This window comes from Rhipicephalus sanguineus, chromosome 1 (genome assembly GCF_013339695.2).
Source record: "Rhipicephalus sanguineus isolate Rsan-2018 chromosome 1, BIME_Rsan_1.4, whole genome shotgun sequence".
Lineage (NCBI taxonomy): Eukaryota > Metazoa > Arthropoda > Arachnida > Ixodida > Ixodidae > Rhipicephalus > Rhipicephalus sanguineus.
Window position 1 is genome coordinate 193321820 of NC_051176.1, and position 27980 is coordinate 193349799.

A 27980-nucleotide genomic window follows, 5' to 3' on the forward strand; every position below is an offset into this window, starting at 1 on the left:
TGTGACTAAATTTCAAGGCGTTAAAATGCTGAAAAGGAAAACAGAGATGTCGATATTGAACAAGTCGTGCGTTATTTATCCCCTAATTGAATGCAATTTCTTCTTTTTTTGGGGGCGGCGGGGGCGGGGGCGGAGGCGGGGGGGGGGGGGGGTCTCCTCAGGCTTCGAACAGGAAAATCGAGCGCTCGCTGAAGTCAGGTTCACATTCACATCGTTCACATTGACGCCGTTTGCGAGAAAATGTCGTTCATGGATGTTCCCTTTGAAGCACAGTCTTCAAGGTTGATTCTGCGCGACTAAGCATACTTAGCAATAGATTCAGAATTTCGTAACGTATTAAGTTGGAATTCCGAGCATTCAGTACATTATAGTTCAAGCCATTTGCGCGAAGAATAAATGTAGTGTCAGCGCCCTTAGTGAACGACGCGCTGTGAAGCCAGTGGCTATCGCGCAGTTCACACGCTACAAGCGAGTTGTGATAGAGTGCGACACGACATTCTATAATATAATAGAACTGCACTGATGGTATGCAAACCCCAATATTGGCAGCGCTCAGCGTCAAGCTAAAGGCAACCGCTCTCTGCTCACTTCTATGTACGCCTTTTGGCTAAAAGAGAGAGATTTCTCTTCAGCTGCTCGCTGAGCAGTGCTTCCGCAAGGGTTGCAGAAAATAGTGCCGCCTCATCTCATGCAACCACAGCCGTTTTACAAAGTCAAATGCCTAATTTACGTGCTGTTCACATACTGCGTCTCAATAGCGGACATGACCTCGCTAATAATAGATTTGCTATCACGTTTGGTCGGCGCCTGTAGAAAACAAATATTTCCTCTTTTTTTTCCATCAATTTGGGAACACAGGCGCAGCTCATTGGTGGCAGTCGCTAATGTTCTGCCAAAGCGACAGCGCATAAGCGCACCGTGATAAGACACTGCACGGGATAGTATTACAGGAAAATAATGGATGCATAGCGATTTCAGAAAATATAGAGACGTTTGTGTTTCGAGCAAGTGACCTAATATTGAACTCATAAAATTAGTTGTGACCACAGGCGTAACAAAGTAGCAAGCAAAACAAAAAAATTAGAGCAATAACTGTTGGAAGAGTCTATACGCGCGTACTGATAATTTTTCCCCAGCAATTATGTCTGACCCTTTATCTATTAGTTTTACTTTTGATTTATTTTACCTTTTTTGCTCTGTAACGTGCGCAGTTATGTTGGAACTCGTTAACTGTAATATTTTTGGTAAACTCCCACCCATTCTTCGCGACGCTCTCTTGTTTTCCCTCGAAGTGGACACTATGCGTAAGGCAGCCGGCCGCAGCTGCTTGGAGAAGCAAAACAGCGCTGTTGGCACATAGCGCTCACTCTTGGCATGAGCAGGTATATCACCTATACACTCTTAAAAAAAAGTTAGTAAAAAGGTTGTAACTGCAAGCAAATAGGTAGTAACTGCAGCGGTTACTAACTGTCTTGGACCGTTACTAACCTTTTGCTACCTGTTTACTACCTACCTTAGTAAACAGTTACTACTTGCAACCGTTGCTAACTTTTTCCTGCCTGTTTACTACCTACGTTAGTAAATGCAAGCAAATGGGTAGTAACTGCAGCCGTTACTAACTTTCATGGGCCGTTACTACCTTTTCCATACCTAAAATTGTAATCTGAAATTGTAGTTAATACCTACTGTGCTAATTTATAACTGGAATCGTCTCGACACATCATTTTTAATCGAAAACTGGTGAAAAAATTGTCCATGGATCAAGAAAAAAATACAAGTCCTCTTTTTAAAATTACGCAACCGCGATTTCTAAGCATCGTTCTGCTATTCTGAAAACGGAGGAGCAAAAGTTAGTTAACTGTAAGCAAGTGCTATACGCGTTTTAGTGCACAATATTAATTCCAACAAACTAACATGACAGGTGGGTGTGAAAGAACCAGAGGTGGTCAAAATTAATCGGGAGTATATACGGTGCGTCTCATAATCATATTGGGGTTTTGGCATGTAAAATCCCAGAAATGATAATTATTAGCTTTTTACTGTCAATGTACTAGCACAGGAATTCACTGAAATGCACTGAGGCTATGTTAGTGGACTAGGTACCTTGTCTCGGCCGCTGTACATAATGCTTTTTTGCGGCATTTTTATAGCAAATAGACAAGACATATTGTTGATTTTAATGCGGTTGATTAAAAGTCTTGTGCTACGTCCCCAAGCACACATAATCCGGTAGTAGGGTATGGTACTTTAGTGTCACATTTTTTGATAATTCATCGTGAAACACAGGGGCTCACCGGTACCAGTGGTGCATCTCGAATGTAGGGGCTATAAATACCCCGGGAGTCGCGTAATAAAGTATTGTCGCGTAGTGAACTTGTTGTTGCATCTGTGTGTTCTTTTAGTTCATGACACTCCACGGAAGATTACCCGAAGTTGTATCGTAGTGTGACATTATGAATTTGATCACTGTTGATGGGAGGGGGGGGGGGGGAGTGATGTGCGAGTAAGAGTTTCGTAAGGGCCTCTTCTCTGTAGCTTCACAGAGGTCAGCAAGCTCTCCGTATCGTGTCTTCGATACCGGCCGCGGCGGTCGCATTTTGATGGAGGCGAAATGCTAGAGAGAGCCGTGTACTGTGCGATTTCAGTGCTCGTTAGAGAACCTCAGGCGATCGAAAAGATCCGGGGCCCTCCACTACGACGTCGCTCATAGCCTAAGTCATTTTGGGACGTTAAACCCCCAAACCAACCAAACACCACCAAGTACAAGCTTACATGCGAAAGCCTACGTCACGTACATGAAGACACCGTTATTACAAATATGAACATTGTTTTCTCACCTTGAAAGGTGTTTTCCTCTTTCCGAATTGTGGCATTTAGGATTTTTCTGTATGTATGCACATACCGAGTGCCCCAGCTAAATCGGATCAAGAGTTAAACAAAAGAACCGTGCAATTCAGCAAAGTTCTACCTGTTGTATATTGGTGGTAGTCGTGCGTAAATGCAACCACTATTTTTTCATTACTCAGTACTGATGAATTAAGGAACTTTAACTAGCCAATTTTTTTATTCTTGCTCGAATCAGTAAAATATTAACTTTAAGTTGTAGGCCGCCTCAAGTAACCTCAGAATCAAGCAGTTTTTTTTTTGTGTGATGTAATCTACCAGGTTGTTTTTTTCCCCGAGAGAAAACAAAAGCGGGCGAAACAAGCCAAATAAGGAAATATAAAATGCGCGCGCCGCTACTCAAACGCTTCCAAGCTGCGTTCGTCGGCGATGGACGATGCGGCGATGGACGACTGCGTTCGTCCATCGCCGCATTGTACGGGACTTCAGGCTCTTTGATGGACGCGGCATGAAACACGCCGCTGACGCGTCCATCAAAAAGCGGATGTATTTGTTTCGACAAGTATATAAAGTAACTATGTTGTAATGTTGCTGCCTGGTTTTACGGGACGTGGGGTCAATCAGGCTGTTATTATACAGCTTGTACCCTGCCATCTGCAACACTTATGTACATCGGTGTACATAGACGCTATCATTATCATGAAAAGTAGTGGCAGTGCCCACTCAGACGGAGCTCGAACGGCAGCCGGAGAAGTGGCCTTATGGGTTGACGTCACTGCGCCAATAATAATAATAATAATAATAATAATAATAATAATAATAATAATAATAATAATAATAATAATAATAATAATAATAATAATAATAATAATAATAATAATAATAATAAATACGCCCCTCCCCTCTTCTTCCTCCGGCACATACCGGCGTACCTCGGCCCGTGGTACGCGGATATGAGCCACCGGTGATGGAACGTAAATCTTTAGCCTATATCAACCCAGGAACAGCCAAAATAAGAGAACACACTTTAGGTGGGGTAAACAGGAGAAATACATATCGGTTGTTATACTAGTTGGCAATATTGCTGCACACATCGTACAAGTAGACAAGTGGAAACGCGTTTTTGCAACTCGTAAGAAAAAAGTTTGACGACCCACAAGCACCAACCACGCGGACAAGGTCGTAAATAAAAGCAATACATCAGCAGTTGTGGTGTTGGTTGTCTAACATCTGTTGTGGTGGTGATGGTGCTTGTCTAACGTCATTTGCGGTGAGGGTGCTGGTCTAACTGCTCTGCTGTACTACATCCACATTCACAGGGTGAAACGGAGGCTGAACTTTTTTTTTTAATTGCTTCACTTAACCAACATATGGCAACACTATAGCAGACAATAGCTATCATTCAACATTATTTTTAAGCAACCTGTTTGCTATTTGTAGCATTAAAACTTGTGCATATATTGTGTATTGCTGAGTCTTTATTCGGAGATGGCCATTATACTGCTGACTGCTATACCTATACTTATAGACTGTTTTTCGTTGGGAGGTACCCCTGGCAGCATTTTTACTTTCTTACCTCCGATTGCACACTTCCTTTGTACACAAACGAAATGTGAAATGTGTAACATACAAATTCTTTAGTACACTAATGAATTTGTACTTTACGAATTGATTGATTGATTGAGAATTATTCTCTGTAGACATTGAATATCATCTACACATATTAATTTCTTCATACCCTCGCTTATTGCCGATCCGTCGATTTCTCACTGTAATCGGCGACGTTGTTGTGCCGACGGCGAGGTGCTGTTTGAGCACCTTTCTGCTCGGGCCTCAGACATGTCGTATCGCGCCGACAACATAGCGAGGCATGAACCTACGAGATCTCAAGCCTGCCGTAGCGCTACTGTATCTCGTCCACCCGCCGCCTACCTGTAAGCGTAGCAGAGGGTTGCGGCGCGTCCTTCCGCACACAAGGGCCGATATATATGTTGCTCTATGAATGTCACCGTAATGCGACACGTCTGGCGACCGAGCAGAAAACGCGCCCAATTATTACGGAGGCTGACCGTCATAGTAAAGTACCGAATGTGATCAGTATTACACATAAACGGCCCATTCTACGCAGGAAAAAGCTGACAGAAGCAGAGAGAGCGGGACGAAGATCGCAGCTGAGAGGGCAAGGCAGCGATACACGTAACAATCGCTAGAACGAAACGTTGTGGCCGCGTGTCAAGCGAGCACGAACGATGCGTCCGAAATGGGCGCAATCCTGCATACCTTTCCGTGATGTTACTGATGAGTTGGGAACCATCGTATCTACAACCGGTCGCGACTTTTTCTACCCCCGCCATGCACTTCCTCGCGTCCTCAACGTACGTAGTTTACGGCACGCCTTTCGCAAGGCTACGTCGATCCGTATCTTCTTCTTTCTCCTCTGATCTTTCCTTTGTTGTTGTTGTCGCACACAGCGTGGACCGACGAAGGGAACAAGAGGTGACCATGAACTGCCCCTGTTGCCCACCACAGTGTTCGAGCTCGTCTGCGGCAAAATGATCGCTACGACTTACTGAAACCGCACTCCAACCGCGATCGGGGAGACGACGTATTTCGTGGTTCGTTTTCAAACCGATAAACAAACTAAGCGCTATAATATAGTGCCTCGCACAAACGGTACCTTAAACGCAGACAAGTTGTTGAAAACTGCACAGCATAGGGGACCGATAATACGTGAGAAACACGCATGATCATCGACTATAAACATGTCCATGATATCAATGTTCTTGTCGCGTTAACCTCTATTACAGGCGTAACAGTAAGCGAAAGTAAAAGCAATATGAAAACGCCGAGAAAGCCATTCTGGAGGGGGCACTAAAAAAAAAAGTCCGGTAAAATGAAATAATGTATCTAACACGTAAGTACATGCGAACAACGTAGTGTTTGGGACATGGTGAGCCAGAAAGAGACACAAAAACAGAGTCTGGATAGGGAAATGTCCTTGAATTTCCTACATAAACAACCCGTGACATCAGTTATAGGAAATTTCTGCATGCCGCTACTTTGTTGTCACCAGTAAGAGAGAGAGAGAGAGATAAAGAATGTTGTGTCCTTTGACGCTACATAAAAAAAATGAACATGTACGTTTTTTGGGGTTTTCAAGCACAAAAAAGGAGGGGAGAAGGGCAATGCGCACCAAATTTCTTTGAAATTTATGATGTCAAGACTTCATTAGTACCAATGCATTCATTAGTACCAAAGCAAAGTTCTAAGAACAGATGTTTGGGACGATATTTCTTAGATTTCGTTTCCTCCGACCCTATTGCTAATTGTCACACATCTCACCGAGTGGCCGATGGCAGCGACAGGGAGGGGGGCACAGCTTTATGCAAGACATCGGCAAAGGGCAAAAGCAATGTAAAATAAAAAAAAAGATTCTACATTTTCTTTTCACCGCTCAGCTTCTCCTTTTCTACAAATAAGTGCGAGTATGTTTTCCCGAAGAATCATCTATAACTGTAAGTTCACTTAGTGCTTTTTTCTTCGAGGCCTTTCGATTGCGGATCTTCGATCCAGTTGGGAAAACGTGCTTTCTTCATTACGTTGTCACCGGTTCTATCACGGCCTCAACAGCACGACAATAACAGAATTAGCGGCCCAAGGCCCGATCCTCTCAAAACGAGAGTGAGAGTCGCTCACTGAATACTGCTATGCGGCTGCCGCAAATTTCACGATCACTAACGAATCTGAGAACTGCGCGCAGCATTACGCTTCGTGCTTGCTTGACTCTGGATGAAGTCAGTTTTGCCACCAATGTACGGTATCTACCACGAGTACAAGGCCTGGCCACACGACGTGCGGCGCGCCTCGGTCGTGTCCGTCTGTTTCCATTCATGGCCCGCTCGCTTCGTCGGCAAATGGCTGCGGGCACGCGCCCACACATATGGCGGCTGCATGGGCCCGCCTGGGAACTGTGCGGCGGCAACGGCGCAGCCCAGCTGCAGCGACAGCCTTTCCAACCCCGCCATGGGAATGTAGCTGCGCAGCTGTGCGGGCTTCCCAGACGGCCGCAGAACAGTTGAGGCGCGGGCGCTACGCATGCGCTGCACGTCGGGGCATGCACTGCAGAGTTGAGAATCGCGGGCGGCGACATAATGCGCGTCTGGTGCGCGAGCTGCGATATATGACGCAGACGCATTGCAAGATGCCGAGCGTCGCTCCAGATGCGAAGCTCATGCGAACGGGTGCGCTGTTCTGAGCGTGGAGACATGTTGTGACGCTGGTAGGAGGTCAGCAGGACCACGCTCTCTCTCTGAATGGAGGGGGGGGGGGGGGGTTGTCTGGTGTTCATTAATGTGTCACACGCGGAGCAGTGCATAGTCGAAGCACACTGCCGCCGTTAAAGAGGTGCTCCGGTGGTTTTAGTGGCAGTTGATGGCCGGGATGTGTTTGTCATACCAGCATCACAATGCTGCGAGTAGAAATCGGTCAATGTCACAGTCATGCTTCCCATTCACCTTCGCCAAGAAGCAGCTTACACGCCAGCAGAATACTAATTGAGTGATAGCTAGACCTGCAAATAGCCTTCACCAACGACACCTGAGAGGTGCAACGCTGCACACAGTTCACCAGAAGAAAGCTCATTAAGCCGGCGGAGCTGTTATAATATGGCATTGCGAGAAAGAAAAAAGGCTTTTGGAAGACAGTGTATGAGGCCTGTTTTCAGACCCTTACGACATTACAAATACTTGCAACCTGTAACAGAACGCCATGAGGAGGCTTGCTCAGAGTTTTACTCTAGAGCCACTAAGCCTGCTCCATATAAATGTGAGTATAAAGTACACTGCAAAAAATTTTGGCAACGAAATTCATTCGCTTGCCGCCCATAGACCTGGATTGCTCGCTCCACATGAAGCAGTACTAGTAAAAACTATCAGCAAGATGAATAAGTACATTGCTGAAAAATCTCAGCGATAGGGAGAGACTCAATCTTGCCGGTGCACAGAAAGTTGATTCAGCAAGATTAGCTGTCTCCTTCACACACAGATAATAATATCTGGGGTTTAACGTCCCAAAACCATATGATTATGAGGGACGCCGTAGTGGAGGGCTCCGGAAATTTCGGCCACCTGGGATTCTTTAACGTGCACCTAAATCTAAGTACACGGGCCTCAAACATTTCTGCCTCCATCGAAAATGCAGCCGCCGCGGCCGGGATTCGATCCCACGACCTTCGGGTCAGCAGTCGAGCGCCATAACCACTAGACCACCTTGTCGGGGCCCTTCACACACAGAGAAACAGAGAAAGTGGGAGGAACAGAGGACAAAAATAAGTATTAAGGGGAAGCAAGATAACGTTACCAGACACAGCCGTTGGTTATCGAAATGACCGTAAATGAAAGAGATTTAGTCACCGTACAGTGGTAAGGGCTCCTTGCTTTCACGTGGCAATGAGAAAGAACAATGAAAATTGAAGATATAAATTAATGCTGTAAGTTGACTGGTTCGGGCAAGGAGAAACCGAATTTAAAAACTCTTGATGTGTTATGCTAAACAATGAGCCTGGATTACAGTTAATGTAAAAAGCTTCAGAGTCTGCGAACACGTATATAGAAAACGCTAAAAAAATGTGTAGTTACATAGGTTTTAGAGCACTACCCCCGCATAATACGAATTCGGCAAGAGCACAAAAAAAAAGGGGAAAAAAAAAAACGCGCGCGAATACAGGCCCAGGGATGGTCGAAACTTAAGCGCTGCTTACGCCGACGCAGAAGTCGAAGCACTTCAAATTAATGTCTCGGCGGCGCACTCTCTGCCACTCCGGGTACTCCCCATCTCGAGAATAACGGCCCTGGGGACCAACGGATTTGCAAGCGTGCATATGAACTCATCCAGAAGAAAGCTTACGCCGGACAAGTCGTTAAACCGTTCGCACGCGCCAAAGCAGCAAGTGCAGGGCTTCCGAAGGAGCGGGCAACTGAACATGGCCTTCCCTCAGGAAGAAGGCAAGCGAGCAGAGGGCGCAGTGAAGCGAACGAGACCGCCATCTCCGGAAATATCACCGAACACGGATTGCTCAAGGTGTACGCGCCCGCCCCCAAGAACTGCAAACAGCTGCGAGCGCTCGGGGAAATGATGGCTAGTCGCAGAGAAAAAGAGACAAGCACACGCACACGCGGGCAGGAAGCGAAGAATGTGCCGCTCAGCGTAAGGAAGCAGTCGGTTCATGCAGGCCGCAAGCGCTAAAAAAGCACGCAGCGAAAAGTGCAGCGTGCGCGCTGCGGCTGGGGCCGGGCGCGCTAGCGACGCGGAGGTGACAGCTGGCTAGCATCTGTTGTCGACTGCAAAGATGTTTCCTGGCCAGGCGCTTCCCTCGCGCGCAGGCGTCCCTTGCCCTCCGCCGCGCGCGCGTAGCCTGCAGCAGGCGCGCAGCCCCCCCCCCCCCCCCCCTCTACGCTCTTTTTCCTTTTTTCCCCCCGTATATACATTTTTTTTTTAACCACACGCTCCCGCGTAGCGCGTGTAGGCCACGCCATGCTCAGTCGCCGCCGAGCGCCAACACGGACAGTACCGACGCCGCGCTCCCGACGCGGGACTCTCCGCGGACGGCGGCCGTCGAAAGAAGAGGGGTGCGGTTGCTGTCTTGTCTGCGACGGAAAGGAGAAAAAAGAAAACCACTCGCACAAAAAAATTGCCGATTTGCTTTCCTTGTTTTTGCGAGTACATGCGTGCGGCGTTCGTCGCACGCGCAGACAACCGTGTGTTCGTACACGTGAAACATCGCTTAAACTTTGTATTTCTTTTTTTGCACGTTGCACACAGCGCGCATGCATGTTCTGTGCCACCTGCGCAAAGCCAGTGCAATCCTCGAGATAAAAATTCGCAACCTCAGAGTTCTACAAACTCAACCGTGACGCGATACAAAACAGATGAAAAAGTAATTATGTAACAGAGACTTCTATCTTACGTAATTAGAGGAAATTATTATACATACACATACGGAAGAGAGATGCCCAAAGTTATGATAAAAGGGGCAGTTTGAACATGGTGCGCGCTGAAACTTTTTGAAGCTTTCATATCATTCGGGAAGAATTCGATTTGACCAGACTTGCGAGGATCGCAATCCACAGTTCAGGAGATAGACAGAGAGAGAGAGAGGTAGAGGAAAGACGGGGAGGTTAACCAGGAATATACTCCGGTTGGCTACCCTGTACTGGGGAAGGTGAAAGGAGGTACGAAACAATGAAAGAGAAGGAGAGAGTCGGCAACGACACTACAAAGTCACTGTCTAAAGGCATTGTGTGAGACCAGTCATAACTTTTCGTTCAGTGCGGTTTGCCGAAGAAACCGCAGCAACGCTCTCAAAGCCGCTCGCGCTGAAGACCGGGTAGGCCAGTGCCCTAGGACCTTGTCCTCTGTGAGAGGCCGGTTGTCTAGCTGGCCCAATGCGGCTGAGAGGGCTGCTCTTTGGGTGTCATAACGGGTGCATTCGCAGAGAAGGTGCGCGATTGTTCCGCCCCTGACATTACCTTCAGCTCTGACGCGCCGAGATTCAGTTTACAAAGTGCAAACGATCTCGTGGATGTCATGCGCCTTGACTGCACCAAGACAAAGAATCCGCCTTGAATGACATGCCGCGGCGTGATCGGACGTCAGCGATCAAGAAAAAAAGAATAAAATGCGCCCGACTAATTCAGATAGAGAAACTGATGGTGTCTGGTGATCTGATACATCACCAATTGTAGCGGGCTGGCATGCGATTCACGTGTACTTTAGCAAGGAAAAATAAAATAAGAACAAACAACGGACGCTCAAAACAGGCGTCATCATTGAGGCCAAAGACAAAAGAAGGAGCAGACGTCAGATTTCGTCTGGGACTTCATGGAAGTGCTGCTGCCTTCTATAGCGTTTGTGGAGTCAGTTTCAGGTTGACATAATGATGTAAAAGGCAGCGATAGAACGAGAGCAAACGAACGAGAAGACAGGACATGTCCTGTCTTCTTCTCGTCCTGTTGTATTCGTTCTAGCGCTGCCTTTTACATCATTATGAACCCAAACAAACTAGCCACCTATCTGTTATTCAGATTATCAGTCGGGGTTCGCAAAGTTCAGTGCCGCGTGCAAAGGCTGATGGCAAGGAGGGTCAGGCTGTTAGCACATAACAACGACGTGCACATCCCTTGGCTCATCGGCACTGCCCTGTTGCGCAACACAGTTCCGAAATCACACTGGCATCTAATGGACGCTGACGTGCAATGGACGCCCGTGATTCAAACCGCGCAAAACAATTATTCCATGTATTTTTTGCGCTTGCAGTATACCTTGAAAGCGGTTTGTTTGGTCTGTTGCTAAGTGCCCCATCGCTCTAGCTCTCCTTTCTTACACAGACAGTGTTACACCATCGTCTACGGCCCATAATTTAGAGCCGATAGTGGACAGAAAGACGCCGGAGAAGCGTCGTTCTGTCCACTTGCTTCCTTTCTTAGTGTTTTTTCGATGGAAATTCTTATAATGCACTTTAAGTACGGCTCATCAGCTCACACTTGTTTCATAAGGATCGGAGCTCTTGCTCTAGGCGTTAAAACACTCACCTGATCTACTCCGAGCGATGACACGAGTGATAAAAGAAGTCACAGTTTCGCCGCAAGGGCGAAGCAATGAATGCGCAAGGAACAAATTGGAATGTTTTACGAAGTAAGGCTAGCAGCTAACTCCTTTATAGCATACGACCGGGAATAACTCAACAAAACGATGGCGTAAGGTAACGCGGCCGCTGTAGCGAACAGAACAACCTTCGTTTTGTCTAACGCTTCAACGCAAACTCAGAGGTGAGAACACAACACATCGGCGGGGAAGTAAAGGGTATTTTGCAATACACGGCTTTCAAGTTGTCGCTAACGAGCAGACGACCTTGTCGGTCCCGGACTTTTATGACGCGTCTACTGGATTTCCACAATATTTGACGCCGAAGGATGCATCGCAAACTACAGTATATACGGGCGTTCATGTCGGTGGTACACCTTGCCGTATACGATCGCAGTTACATTCCTGGGTATATTTGTAGAGAGAGTTGAGAGAGAAGCTCTCACTTCTTGGACTGTGTATTTGAATTTGCCGATATCTCGTCCCTGCTGACACCAGAACCGAGTAATTCGGAAAAGCCAAGGCCAGAGAGTCATCATCGATCTCTCGTCCACGGTATCCAGCGGAGCCTCAGGTCAGACTCAAAACTCGCTCGACATCGTGCACGCCGAGAAATAAGTGGTGACGGTGTATGTCACTCCGTCAGCTTTGCCAGGCATTGTCTTTGATCCCAACGCCGCAGTAACACCATGGCAGATTGAAGGTAACACGTCACTGTCACCTCAGTGGAGACGGCGCACAATGTGGCCAGGCCGACAATGACGCGTTTGAAGAGGGTGGCCTTCTGTGCGTGTTTTTTCGTTAGTGTGTGTACCTCCCATTCCTCTCCGAAGTGCGCAACATATATGTTTAAAAAGATGCAAATCAACATCTTAGGTTATATGATTCCACATTACTGAGTTGGCTGAATCCTCATAACTGCGAAAACTTGGACGTCTAGTTCACAATAGTTCACCCATAAAGTGATTACCACTGACCAAGCACTAACATGCTAATTTAAGATCATTAAGCATTCATCTAAAAATCTAAAACGCAAGTAAGTCAGTCCTGAAAATGTCCGTTTAGTAGAAATACTGGAAACGCCACTACTTTTTTAAAGGTGATTATTCTCAGAAGCAGCGATGATTTGAATACCATTACAAATAGTTTTGATCGGTGGTGCTCAAAAAAGGCTTTTAGGGAACATGATAAAGGATGTTCGCGAGTGCGTTGCGTTGAAATTGTGCTGACAGTTATATCCAAAGCGACGTTAGTATTTAGGCATCTATACTTTAATAATAATAATAATAATAATAATAATAATAATAATAATAATAATAATAATAATAATAATAATAATAATAATAATAATAATAGCTGAGGTATTACGTGTCAAATCCACGACGTGATTATGAGGCACGCCGTAGAGTGGGACTCCGGATTAGTTTCGACCTCCTGGAGTTCCTGAACGTGCGCCGAAATCTAACTACGTGGGTGTTATTGCATTTCGCCTTCATCGAAATGCGGCCGCCGTGGCCGGGAATCGAACCCGCCTCCTCGAGCTTAGCAACGCGACACGTTACCTGCCAAGCTACCGCGACAAAGCTTATGCCAAACCTGTTAACGGAATTTCAGCAATGGTTATTCTTTTGTGGTTAAGGCTGGCGTGCTCCTGCGCTGTCGAAACGCAGTGTTTAAAGGAGCACTGACACAAAATTTCGAAGGCGAGACAACCTGTGGGATGGATTTGTGTGGACACACACGCATCATCTATGAAATATCAACGGATAATATAGCCTAGAACATATTTAAAATCACGTCTAAAGAGGTATTCAGACGGGGGAGTAATGCTCGGGGGATAAAGGCGGAGCCAAGTGACGTCAGCTCGCGAGGAGAAGTCTCCACAAATGCCCCCCACTCACACGGACGAGGCGAACGGAGGGGGATACCAGTGTGACTAGACTACTCTGGTGGCTTGCACCACCCGTTTGACGAGCTGCTGACGACGAGCTGCAGACGACCATGCGGCTGCAGCTCGCCACATCCCCCTGTGGTGGGGGATGTGGCGGAATTTCGGGCTCTTGTTTGGCCACATTGTTGCACTTGCTCCTGCAGAGAGCGGCAGTGGGTGTCCAGTCTGCAGCTCGTCGTCAGCAGCTCGTCAAACGGGTGGTGCAAGCCACCAGAGTAGTCTAGTAACACTGGTCTCCCCCTCCGTTTGCCTCGTCCGTGTGAGTGGGGGGCATTTGTGGAGACTTCTCCTCGCGAGCTGACGTCACTAGGCTCCGCCTTTACCCCCCGAGCATTTCTCCCCAAGTGCGCGTCGCGCCACTCCAAGCGAAACGCGCCTTTGGTGTTCTTGTAAACAACCAACCGCCACCTGCGTCATGAGTTTGTGTTGGCTGCCACGATTGTTGCGGGCGCTCTCTCCCACTCTCTCTTAGCAGACCTTTTCAACGGAAAGAAGGGGAGACTTGCACGGGAGTACAAAGGCTGGTGGTGTCCTCGCCTCGGCAATGCATCTTGGGGGGGGGGGGGGGGGGCGGTCACGCATATTTACAACATCTCAGAGGGCGTTGTAGCAGCACCCAGGAAGCCTTCGTTGAAAAGAGTTGTCGACGCGGTGCTCATGTGCCAGCTATGTTTACACAGCCACCACTCTGGGTCCCGCCTCCCTCGGCGCTCTCTGAAACCGAAACTGCAATTGGGCGCTATAAAACTGTCTCCAAATAATTAACCGTCTTGCGCTCGAGCAAACGAGCTTTCCAGCTGTGATAAATGGGTCGTTACCTACTTATCGCAACAGAAAAAACAAGATGCGAAATTTTGGTGTCAGTGCTCCTTTACGCCAGAACAGCGCCAAGGTGGCGCTGTTCGCGCAACTGAGCGCGCGCACTGCACTTTACGCCAGCCTTGCCGCAGGTCGGAAGAGCCGAGGCCAGCGGCCGCTCGACGCGCCCTTCTTCGATCGGCCGCCGGCTGCGGCTGTCACTACAGCGGTAGCCGACCGCTGTTCAAACTCCCAAACAAGTCTCGGTACAAAGTCTAACCAAGAGCTGGCGCTGTTCAAATATACACTTGCACACGCGGGGTTGAATGAATTGCGGGAAGCGGTGCGAGGGGGCCGCCACCATGTCGAGGAAGAGGAAATAAGCAAGCGCGAAAGCTGCGCAAAGTCTCCCCATGCGCGGCCCAGCCGGTGTGACACAGCGGCAGGTGCTAGCCGCTCTGTTGACAACGGACGTGGCAGTACATTCTTTCCGCCAGGTGCTGCAAAGGCACACAAATCGGATCTGCCACGTGACCCCACCAACGTCATGCCAGCGCTTTTGATCTACATCCGACGGTTTCACAAAAGGCACATATGCATAATTTGCTCTTGGGGAATATGAGAAAACAAGTGTTCCAATTTGCTTTAAAGTATATGAGAACTGGCCGCCTGTAAACGGGAACAAAGCATGCCGTTCGTAAGCACAAACGACGAATGGTGAACTCAGTGGCCAATGGACAATGGTTTTTCGTGTAGGCCGCATTTATGCGAATGTAGTCCTAATTTAAAACAAAACTTGCGATAAATGACGGGACCTTTAGGACTTGCGTAGGCGCTGCGTACACCGGCCAATGAAATAGCGCGGTAAAGGATAGCGAAAGTCCAGACAATCTCCGGCACGCCGAAAGATTAAAATCAAAGCCTTCCATCGGAAGGCCTCGTGAAATTCGGACAATTTCATTGTTTGCGAACGATTCACACGGATGCGTAGCGCAGTATAGGCATACTGCACTGCAGCTACCCTCTGCGACAACAGCGCCACAACACATAGCCTAGCGAGCGAAAGAGGTAAATTTCGGCAGACGTGATCAACACTGAATTTCTAATCACGAGGCAGGATTGTCCGTAATTTGAAAGTATTCAAATGCGCATGCGCTGTATGCAATGAATGATGATTCTTGAAGTGGGTTTGCGTGCCTTTTTGAATGTCATTTCGCGTTCTTGTCACCCCTATCGGCCGACAATGGCAAAACTGGGCTGATGAGCGAGAGCCACGTGACGCCATTTGGTCTATGCACGGTGCCTATATTCTGACGACCTTCGTGTGCTTTCCGAGCATATACAGCAGCGTGTTTCCTTACCCTAAACAGCGCAGTAGTGGAACTTCCTGTCGCCGTTACATGCTCGAGTCACGTGACCTGATCCGAAACCTCACGTATGCCGCCATGCCACTGCCAAAATTTCAATGATAGGGAGAGAGGTTCTGCCTGGTGTTGCATAAGTATCGCTATTTCGCCAGTGTCAGGGGTTGGCCCGTGTTACTGGACGTCCAGTAACCAACGATTTTTCGCGTCGCGGTTCTCACTGTTTCGCCAGTATCACTACCGTCAGGACTAGCGTCGACAACTACGTGCCGCACTGCCAGTGACGTCGTACGTCACGTTTCTACTGAGGTCACGTAATTCTCCCTTATGTGACGTAATGCTCCCTTATCATTAGGGCTTGGAAATGCGCTATACGGCAACAAGCCACTTGTACCATGGTGCACTCGATGACGTAAGCTTTTTAGTGACGAGGCAGCCTCAAGGACACATGTTTTACTGCTCAAAAACAAGCGAGAGAGAGAGAGAGAGAGAAATGTAATGCGGAAAGGCAGGGAGCCACACAAGAAAGCGATAAATATGAGTATGAAGACTGATCCAAAAGTTCACGATATTTTGGAGGAAATCTTGTATGTTAATTTTGATTTTCATGCTCTTCATGCCGTTCTGCCTCGGCGGATGACGCTACGCTACTCCGCCGCTGGAGTGTGCCTCTGGCATGCCGGTTGCTATAGGCGCCGGTAAATATTGGGAGATTAACTAGTCATAGGTAAAAAGCTCGACTGCAGTAGACATTGCAAAGCGTAACTAGTTCCCGCAGGGCGGGTGTCTACTGGTCGCCACTGTTGTTTCTAAGGAGGTCTCACCAGAAGAGTTAATATGGAAACTTTTGTTAGCAACGAAATTGACATTCCTTTTACGAGCAATACGGTATTGTCACAGTGGCATGCTGATGCTTGCTTTCGTGGGAGCCTTGACGAGTGTGTTGGAAGCACAAAATTAAGTTTCAAGCTTTGTTTCTGACTAAAGAAAAAAATCCCGAAAACAACAATGTCCATTTGAAAGCATATGGGCTATAGCCAAAGTTACCGAGACAGAGTGTTTAACAGATTCTTGGCCTGCAGAGCGTCTGTGCAGGATTATATAACTGCGAACGTCCTTCATACGGGATAACCAACGCAAGCGTGGTAAAAGTTCGCTAAAAATGTTAAACATTGTCGTTTCACCATACACGAGTGTTGTATACAGCTCTTGAACTGTTGTGCAGGACATTGCGCAGAACTGTGACAGACATACTTGAACGCATCGCATTGCAGTAAAATGTGCACCTACCTGTTCGTGGCTGCACAAAACGAAGAACATATATTTTCTGTTCGAACCTTAGCGACCTTACTCCGACAAGCCGACCTCGGAACGTTACGGAAGACCGTAAATAATATTTTGCCCTTTTCCGACTGACTGTCCGTGCGACAAATAATGAACTACCTAGGGATTCAAAATGAGAACTGCACATGTGATTTTTTCGATGAACTCGCATAGCATTCAGTTTGCTAGCATAGACACGAAAAATAAAACATCGACGACAGTCCACGATCTGACCTTCAGCATCATCAGGTCACGAAGAAAAGCAAAACTTGATTGCAAACAAGTGACACCGGCATTCAGCTTTTGTCCCTGAGGCAATCAACAGATTGCCTTGGACGCGCTAACCCTTAGCAATTAGTGCGGGGCTTGGTGATGCCTGCGCGTGTTTTTCGAAGAGCAACAACTTGCAAAATTTAAACGGCGAAGATGACTTTATGCGATGTCCAATGAAGTAGATGCTTCAACAGTATGCTGTTGTCGCAGTAAATGAGTTGGAAGAAACGTTGAGTCTGTCGACACTTTATTGTGTGCTCCAATTTAATCTTTCTTCGCAAGAAAGCAGCCTTTCAATCCGTGTTTTTAGCTCCTGTTACCATTGCTTTTCACGATGTACTCTGCCGCCTATTTTATTCGTTTATTTTTTTCTTCTTTCTCGCGCACCATTACGGACTGTCTCATTACCCGAAATCGAAGCCTTCTGAGTTGGTCGTCATGCGCTCTTCATAAAGGTTTCTGTTAGATACACTCTCGTTGCTTTACGGTGCAACAGCGTGTTTACTCGATGGCCGCTTCGCCGGCTGATTTGTGCCCAGCCAGTCGGGGCATTGTTTCGTCCTCTGCCACTCGTCTCCGCCTGCCGCAGTGACGGCTGTCGCAGGTGGCCGGAGACTGCTAATGGCAGAGCGCGTGTGCGCGCTCGACCCGCCGCTGGCCCCACAATGCAGTCAGCGCGGCACAAACAATGTCAAGTGTGCATGCCGCAAATGACGCAGCTGTGCGAGGAGCGGAGCGTGCTGGCCGACCACCTGTCCCGCGGCAGCAGCTGCACTTGCTGCGTCCCGATCTCGCCGCGCCGCGGACGCTGGCTCCAGGGGTCCGGTCCTGGGTCGCGTCACAGCGGACGGCTCCCGCCGCAACCGCGAGTGCCAGGGCCGGTTGCCGCGCGCACGAAGTATGGTGTGGTACGGACGTCCCCAGGACGACCGCGTGATATCTTCCGTCTAATTTCGCTTTACCGCGACAGCTGTTAAAAAGAGCCCGATAGGGGACTTGATTTGCCCGTCCGTATACGCACCGTTACGGTGAAGCGCGCGTCGTCGTCCCGTGACACATGATTCATCGTTTAATTAGAAGATACGGATACCATGTATGCGACATTTCACTGCGGCTGCACTTCGCGTTACGTTAAACACGCGGCGGGCGTCATCGTTCCGTCTTCATCGTTGTCGTCGTCATTCGCCGCCGTTGTCGTCGTATCCCCATCGTCACACTGCTTTCGTCGTCGTGTTTGTCATCGTGTTTTGGTTGCTGCTTACTATATAAGTGGTTTCTACAAGGATAGAGAAGTTTAGCACAAGGTTTAGGGTATCGGAAGTACACTCTAGGAAGTAACTATTGTCGCAGTAAATTAGTGGCAGAGCCCTGCGCAGAGACCACTTGACGATATTGTGCAGGACAGTGAGAAATGAGAACGAACGTAGTCGCTATGCAAAATTCTGAAGCGAAGAAATTCCACACATCTAATTGTCTTTCCTCATTGTTTGTCCGCACGTTGCACTTTGCACAGCGTACCAGAAAGGCGAACGAATTTAGGAACGGTTAGCCGTGCGTCATCTCGACGTAGAGAACGTGGTGACCTCTCGGGGAGATATGTTTGTTGTTAATGCGTGGCACAGCAATTCAAGCAGTCATGCCAGCGCGATCACTTTGCTCATTGGTAATAAGAAAAGTGTCCGCACAGTGGGATATTACACTGCGTCACACAGTGGGCTATTACAGTGGAATATTACAGTGGCCTATTACAATGCACTGGGTAGAGGGCTTGAAATGAATTTATTTTTTTTGATCGCCTGAGTTTCTTACATGTGCACCTAAAGCCATTTACACGAGCTTCTTTAGTATCTTGCCTCCATCGGAATGCGGCCATCGAGGCAGGGTATCGAGCCCGCGACCTCTTGCTCAGTTACAGAATGCTACATGTCAGTGGGTGCTGTGCGTGCGCACACGAACATCGAGGTTGAGCAACTGAAACTCGTCGCTCTTGGGCGACTAACCGCGGGTTGTACAAGTAGTAATCGGGAAGCGGACAAAAACCGGAAGCGAACAATGCAGCAGCCTCGAGCCGTTGTTAGGCATCTCAACAGGTAAAATTGTCTCGTCGAGGTCTTGACGATACTCTGTTGTCGAAACCTCAACAAAGGTCTCAGCATGCTGTCACGTGTTCACTTTTTTCTTTCTTGTTAGGCGGGATGTAGACAAATGCCCTAAGCGCACTAAATGTCACGTGAACCGAGAGTTTTATCCAGGCGAAAATTATCGACCAAATATTAGGCCTCCCAATCTACGCATGTTTTCTGCGCATGTGCTAGTCAAGACAAGGTTCTCCGTCAGCTGAAGAAAGTAAAAACTGTCTGATGTGTGCCTTTCTACGGTGCCCATTTACTGCAGATTTATGAAAGTAGCACAACGGTTGTTGCAATGCCGTAAGAATGAAACGCTTTCGACCACTGGTACGTCACATCTCAATTGGTCACATAGCCAAATATAAGATCGCCTCATCAGCCTGCGTAACTTGTGGCTATTTCGGAGGAATCATTTGCTTGAGCAACGCGATTGAATACGTGGAACGAAACGCCATTGCGACGCGTATACATTGCTGGAAAGGAGCGTATACGTTAACATTGAACTGCGCTCGAAGTGCAAGCAAACACTTCGGTTTCGGCCAAACACATTTCTTGCGCTCAAATCGCCAAAGAGCAATGTCCAATAGTAGAGTTATTATTTGCCATGCACCAGAGAGTGTAGTTAGCCTGGTTACATCGGTCATCAATGCAGATGTACTCCCTTCCTGACCTTCTCTCTCACCGAAGGCTAACGGAAAAAGAAGGGCGGGGCAAAACTGTGCAAAGGAAACGCAGTAGCAGTTTGGTGCTGAAGTGCATGCGCATTGTAGTAGAATCAGCGTTACATAGAAATTGCGACCGGTGCTCTCACGACGAATGAATAGAAGCAACAACTTTCGTCCTTTATTATTATCCCGTTCATGTAAATGGTCATGTTGTCAGCGGCTTAATAACTCCTGTTTTATCAATGTAAGTTAGCTACTTGAATCCTTGAAGGTGCACTATAGGTTGAATATTAGTGCGGATTACTTTTTTAAAAGGGGGAAAAATTATCCTCGCTTCATTTGTACACAGCTACAGATTACGAACGTAATCCACGTTGTATTGCCGGCACTACCGCTTATAACGAAAAAAAAAAACAATTGCCTTCTCCCAGTGCGATATGAAAGTAACACGCTCTCAAACGCGCGGATCAATATGCTCATGCGACGTTTGAGGCAAAACATACGCGCTCTTTGAAACTACGGCACTGGACTTTTTTGTTTGTTTGTTTTTGCTCAAACGCCGGCACTGAGCATTCGTCAGAGCACACGTTTCGACTATCCGGGAGTTTAAGTCTAGTGAAACTTCGAAAGCTCTAAATGTTTCTAAGGGCTAAAACTTCAGTCTAAACAACGAGGTGAAAAGCTGATGTTTTGGCTTAGTTCATACAACTCTCGCGATGCGTCCAGACTACACGGAAAGTAGTAAATTTATGCGCCTACGACCTCCAGTAAATCCAAGGAGCGGTACAGATTGCGAGGGATAAACGGGAACTTAGCAATTACAAAAAAAAAAAAAAAAAAAAAAAAAAACGTTGGAAAGGGGTGCAGAGCTCAAAACACAACACAAATAGAATATAGGTAACGACACAGGCTCTGCACTTTCTCCTTTTTGCTGTGTTTTTCGTGCTGTCCGCGTTCTTCAAGATGACCGTTTAGTACACGTCCTTTATTTAAGCTTTTTTTTTTTCCAATCTTCGTCGACCTTAGGCAAGCCGCGATGATTCTTGCGTATCATTTTTAACTGCAGTTACAATCGATACCTTGCAAACAGGTATAAGATAATCGCGATAACAAAGTCAGGAGCCTATATGCACACGCCTAATGGGCGGGTGATACGCAACGCCCGCATCCTCTGCTCCGTGGCACAGGACTTGGGGAACGGCCTCCATTCCGGGGGCCTCGAGAAGCGCGCGTGTTGGTATGCAATACGTACAGCAGCGGTCCAGGCCCTTCCACCGAAAGATTCCCAGTGCGCCGTACATTGTCCCGCAGCGTCACATCCTCGGCGTCAAGTGAGCGCAGCAGCTCGGCAACAACGCTTTCGATGCCCGATGGATGCGACTGGCCCGTCAGATCGCCGGGTCCTGCACAGCGCAGGCCTGGTTTTCCCGCTCGGTCCAGTGCGAGTATAACGGCACACACATACACACAAACAGGCAAGCGACAGGGCTTGCCGACGAATGCGCGTTCCCATGCGCTAGGCAGCACTTGTATACCCACAGCCGCCAGCTGTTACGACCGAGTACGGCGTACAGAGTCGCACTACGCTCATAAAGAGACAAAATAAAGAGGACAATTGGCCCGCGCGCACGACTACAGCGCTTAGCAAGCGCCGCAAGATACTGATGCGCTATAGGTAAATTAAGTGGGCACACCACTTCAATAGCTAAATGTGCGTGGCCTCGAGTTCTCTGGACGCATTGTTTTACCAGTGTGCAGCTGACATATATAAAAATGCAGCAGCTTCTCGTTTAACCACGTGATTAGGAAACGCATACGCATATAGGCAAGGATGCACTTCTCGAACCACACATGCTCTTTTTTTCTTTGCTTCTCAATTCTCTTATAATAAAAGCTCGTGCCTTCCGCAACGCGCAATTAATATAACGTTTCAGCTCCAGAAAGCAACGGCGAAGGTCTGGGTACAATGTAAAGCTGAAAACTTTTGTTGTTTACTAACGCCTGTGTGTGAGAGAGGTGCTGAGAGAAATAGACTTGAAAGAATGTGGGGAGCTAAGAGGACCCCGCTTGGCTATATACACAGTGCCGGATAAGATGATTAAGCATGAGAGGTTCTGGACAACGTAAAAAGAATAGGGAGCCATTCCACTCTCTGAAGGTGGATGACCAGCGAAGCTGTTTACCACACGGCACAGATGTGACACGGTGGAGTCCAGTTTGGCATCAAAGGCCAGGTTGTGCCCATTAGCGTGCAAACCACTGTGCAGAGGAGTCTACCATGACACATCGACGACGACACCGCAACGAGTCTGAGAGGCTTCACTGCAATAAACAATGTGGGAAAGCCAGCTTACAAATACCAAACTTACGCTTATTCCCCTAAAGTCGGCTTCATTTCTGAACACAAGTGCATTGCAGGGAAGACACCTTTTGGGAGCAATATAAGCCGTTTTTTATCTAAACATGAAGGCCCTAGGGCCTTTATTTTTATTTAATAAATTGTTTTCTATTCCCCCAGACGCCCACTGGCGCCATTGACATTTCCGGTGCATTTTCCTTCGTCTTTCCTCGCAGGTACGTTGCTCTTTGACAGTCCTAACCACGGTGGTAGAAAATACGAGGCATTCATATGGTTCAGATATGTTCACACTGTGCAGGCGAACTCTCCCGGTTTTTCGGGAATTGTACAGTGCGTTTATGTTAGCCTTTGAATGCTTGCCCGTTAGTATTTGTGCGATTATTGTCGCTAGGTGACTGAGAAACATTTGCAATGTTTGGATAAATACCATGGAAGAGAAAAAAAAAGTGGGTGTGTAACCTAGTGGTTAAGACACTCGGCTTCGGGAGCGCCGAGCCCGGGTTCAAACCCCAGCATCGGTAGCAATTTTTTTTCCGTTCTAATGCATTAGTTTCTTCTGCCACTCCATAGGGGGCGCCAGGGATTCCCCTTTAATGCTTCAAAATGCTTCAATACACGTTAGTTCTTCCACTGCTCCCTGAAGGCGTTAGCGGTTTTTCAGCGCGGACAGCATAAAATCCCGGATCCTAACGATAGACAGAGGCAGGTTCTTTCTACCTTTGATATGAACGAGATATTTATTCTTGTAGCTGAAGTAATGTTTTCAGTTAAAAACATCACTTCAGCCTCCCTTCGCCCCCACCGTCATGTCTGTGTGGAATCATTGTAAGCATGAGTAATCATTATTGAAAGATGACCCGCCTCTGCGTAGGAGTAAGGACCCTTTCTGTGTTGGCGCTGTTGCTTGGCAAATACAGAAAGTGTCAGCTATCGAAAAGCGTAACCCCGCGTACTCGCACCATGAGCACAGTACCCGATACGGAGTTGAATGTTTGCAGCTGTAATATTAAAGGCGGTTTTTAAAATTTCTTACAGTATGCAAGATTGTAACAACCAGGTGAACGAAAAAATGTTTTTCGAGGACGAGAAGGAGCGAGAATAATCTTTTCATCAGGTAATGCATTCCCGTATCGCGCGGCAATAGAAAGCTGTAACCGCGTAAAGCTCCCGCCTGACCCCACAATACAGATCTCCGGACGACCAAATGGATCACGTACTGCAGCGCAGAGTACTACACTGTGCGGATGATACCAAGAAGACATACGGCTCAAATTATAACCTCGGCGACGTGGTCATAAGCACCCAGTGAACGGCAGACTAATGGAATTGGTAGCGCGGCTTTGTATGGCCCTTAAATGACACTCCAGCACGAAACGACGCATCCTTCATCGCACACTTCTGGCAGCAGAACTAGCTAGCTTACTCAACAAGCAGACCATGGACGAATTAGATGAAGGAATCCTCACGAAATTGTCACATGACTTAATGCGGTAAACAGGCGGCACTATAGCATACCTAAAATTAAGGCATATTTGCAAGTAAAGGCGAGATTGTCGAATACGCATGATGTCAGGGCGTTGAAGAAATCCTTATAATTTAACTCATCAGTCGACTTTGGAGACCCATACTTTGATAAGTTATCAGAAACATAAAATTTAACACAGGCATGGGCCTTCATGACAAAGAAAATTGCCTGACCGGTTGACATCACGTTTTGACATCATCCGCCAACACTGAAAAAGTTCCCGAGACACAACTGCAGTCTTCTTACCCCCATCACGCAATCTAAGCCGTTTCTTGCATGCGCCACATGTGCATTCGCTTGAAGTGCAATGTGTGGAGACAGCTGCCGGCTAGAAGACGCCGGAGGACATGAAATGCACCATCTGGTCGCCAACACGATGGCAACGTGCTGTGGTACCATATGGCCGTTTCTTTCTTTCTTTCTTTCTTTCTTTCTTTCTTTCTTTCTTTCTTTTTCTTTCTTCTTTCTTCTTTCTTTCTTTCTTTCTTTCTTTCTTTCTTCTTTTTCTTCTTTCTTTCTTTCTTTCTTCCTCATTTCTTTCTTTCTTTCTTTCTTCTTTCTTTTCTTTCTTTTCTTTCTTTCTTTTTTCTTCTTTCTTTTTCTTTCTTTCTTTTTCTTTCTTTCTTTCTTTCTTCTTTCTTTCTTTCTTTCTTGGTGCGCCGTGATGTGCGCAAAGAAACGCCGCGGTATTTATAAGTTGAATGTTGCAACCGCCAATTTGATCCTCGTTGGAGGCCCTCGTCGCAGGTATGTCAAGTTCGTTGAAGTTTTTTTTGTCGCTGCCACAGTCTACATACGGATACACGGAGCTGAGCACTTGTCTACTACGAAAAATAATTTTGCAAAAGTTTTCATTATGCATAATCGCGAACACCGAAATGAAAAACTCAAAGGGCCCCTTATGCATTCGCCTAAGACGACTCGAAGGCGAAAGCCAACATCTTCTTTTCATTCGCAGTCGATGTACTGATGCTTCCCCGCCCCTCACCGAAAGCTTTCTGCACCTAACGTGGTTTTGCACTGCCTCCAGGATCAGACGCATTGCAAGCTCTGCACCTCACCTGCTTTTGCACTGTCTCCGTGATCGACCCACCTTTGACCAAGCGACGATGTCGTGATGACGTCATCATGTGACGTCACGTTATGTGACTCCATGATGACGTCACAAAGTTAGGTGGTGTGTGACGTCACGACGTGATAATTTTTCGCATCCCTCGTGTTGACGCCGACGGTCAGTTTTCGCGTTTGATGAGACATCTAAGGCTTTCCCCTTAGCTCGCTAGCGTATGCTCACGCCTCACTGAACGAAGTGAACACTCTGTGCAGTGTGACGACTGGACTCGGCAGTACATGGGGTTGTTTTTGTTCTTTCATAGGGCAATGAGAGTGAAAGAAGCCGGAAACAGCGTGTCGCACACAGAAAAGATTCATTAACGGTTTTCGCAAACACATGCGCTTCCCAGTGGCTCTCTAAAGGGCGATCAAAATTGAGCTTTATGCTTTCCTTAAAATTAGGCACTGAGAGGTACGTGAAGGTCATCCTGCAAATACCTAAGTTGTGTGGCCAGGGGAACAAAAAGTGCTGTGATAATAATCGCTGTCAGCCGTCCAATTAACTAAGATTCAATAATGAACTTTTTAGTGACTGCAGTAAGCGGGCATGTCTGTATTGCAAAGTTAGAGGTAGTCGTGTTTCTACACAATTTCACTAGGAAGAATTCTTCTAAAACGTACGTGCTCCGAGATATCCGGCTGCAAAGTTCAATTGCGGTTCGCTTGATTACGCATGAAAGGCAGTGAGGATCGGCGCACTGTTGATCCCTCATGTGATGAGCTTGACATTGCTTGCTATCGCCAGCCGGTAGTAAAAGGGCAACCGTTATCATCTTTGCCTGCGCCTTCGATCCGTTATCCGATTAAATGCCGCGTGCAACTGCCGCAGCACATCAGGGAGGAGCTTTGCGCCATTACTCACGGTCCAGCATGCGTAATCGTGCGAACAACAGTTAAACTTTGCAGCCGCATATCTCGGGAGAACGGACATTTCAGAAAAATTCTTCCAAATAGAACTGTGTAGAAACACGATTGCCTCTAACTTTCGAATATAAAAATGCCCGCTTAATGCAGCTACTACGAAAATCATCATTGAATCTTAGTTGACTGGGCGGCTGACAACGATAATCATCATCTCACCTTGTGTCCCCCTGGATACCCAACTTATTTTCTAAGGTGGGCGTCTAACCTTCCAGTGCTGAATAGTAAGAAAATCATAAAGCTCAATTTCGATCGCTCTGGAGAATGGTCGCTTGAACTTTCAAGGCAAGTCGGGCTGTATGTACAGTGATTAGGACGCGTAGGCTGCAATAACAAGCGATAGCATGTATCAGAGCTCCAGTCACGTTCTGACGATGCGGTCTCGTGCAGACTCAGCAATATTCCTTCGCATGTCATAGCGAAGCTCGTGCGAGCAACCACTTTCATGTAAGCCAGTTCCGGCACATCAGAATACGATCAGCGCGCCATCCAGCGACATGTAGCAAAACGCGGCCGTCTTTGCGCTGGACAAAAAAAAAAAAAAACGGTTGTCACGGGGCCCATGTTCAAACTATATGTCTTTTTCCTCCAGTTCATGGCGACTGGGTAGACAAAATAAAAGAAAAAAGAACGGCTTTTTATTACAGATCTTTTGCCTTTACGCTACGCAAGATGTCATATGTGGCAGAATGGCAGCGCTGATTTAATGTCAGACCATTCAATGTGACCGACTGGCCGTGCGAAAGAGCCCTTCCTTCCATCCAAGAGTTTCGTTCATTACCACTGGGAATTATATGAGGCCAGTTCCGATTTGAGACGCGAACTGATTCCAAATCTACTTTTAAAATAAAACTTTCTGATGGTCCCACTTTGTCTGGTTACTTGACCCAATGCGAACGAGAGAGAGAAGGAGAAAACAAAGAGGTTGACCAGACACTTGTAGACTGTATGTTACCCTGCTCTGGTGAAAGGACGAGAGAAAGAGATTGGCGTCGACCGTTCTCTACGGTCAGAATAGCGATATGGGCGAGTTGGTTTACGATCATGGTGATAGTGACAAGCGCGAAGCATTGAATTACGTAGTAACGAACAGCGCTCGTGTTCGCCGTTATTTGGTTTCATCAGTCCTCCATTACCTGTATTTCCGCACTCCAGCGCTTTGCGCTGCTCATTTTCACCATGTCTCTGCGATCGTTCACAGATTTCGTGTTGTCCCAAGTAAGTCTCCGAAAACAGTATTATATGGTCGTATATAAAATTCGTTATCACACAGCTTAAAGAAATCATGCGGTGTAGTTATGGTGCACATAATCACCGATGTATATTTACGATAAATTTGTATCGGTGAGTCGGCAAAAAGCGGTGTTTGTTCGATATCTTTCAAACTTTCAATCTAATTAGCCCTTAATGCAGTTTCTAGTAAGGCAGTAAAAACGAAAATGCGACAGCGAAAACATGTTAAGTAATATATATAGCCCACAATATTGGTTTCTGTGTTTTCTTGTTGAATGAGTTATTTCGCGTTATATAGTTTCGTAAGTACGCCACTGTCTCTCTTTCTCCGCCTTTGATTTTCTGCAGATCACAATGGGTCCACAGAACGTGGCCCTAGTGACCGATATTGAATCTTGAACGATAATACACATGCTATCACGCGGAAGAGATACCAAATTGAGCTGATCAGCTCAGGGTTGTGGTTCGAGTGTTCAACTGCGGTCAAGCGAAGGGTCGAACAGGGTGCCAGATAGACAACAGTGTAATACAGACATTCAACAAGGCGTCGATGCACATATTAACAATGAATAAGAGCTTATGTGCAAATCGGATTTGACAATCATCCTCTTTAAACTGAATAACTCGCGAGAAGTGAGTTTACTTACGCACCATCTACAGACACAAAAGAGGCGCGTATAATTCTACACAATGTCTCAGAGCGATTTAAAAGGTGCTGCTGAGCTTTTAAAAACGTCAGGGCGGTGCTACATTCTGCGATCGCATTGCCCGATTCACGATTGTGTACTCGAACGTTTCCTGCTACTATTTCAATATATTTTTAATGCATATTTTGCAATGGA

At 47.0% G+C, this 27980-nt stretch overlaps 1 protein-coding gene across 4 annotated transcripts in view; it reads right to left on the reverse strand.

Annotated features, from left to right (window-relative positions):
- LOC119404726 (protein CBFA2T3) overlaps positions 1–27980 on the reverse strand; it is a 133497-nt gene that overhangs the window by 27844 nt on the left and 77673 nt on the right. Inside the window, exon 2 of one of the 4 annotated variants that reach the window (XM_037671384.2) lies at positions 21240–21390. The exons of the other annotated variants lie outside the window; for them this stretch is intronic. Coding sequence (XP_037527312.1) covers positions 21240–21288 — 49 coding nt within the window. The 5' untranslated portion in view covers positions 21289–21390. The remainder of the gene's footprint in view (positions 1–21239; positions 21391–27980) is intronic. 4 annotated transcript variants of the gene reach the window in all.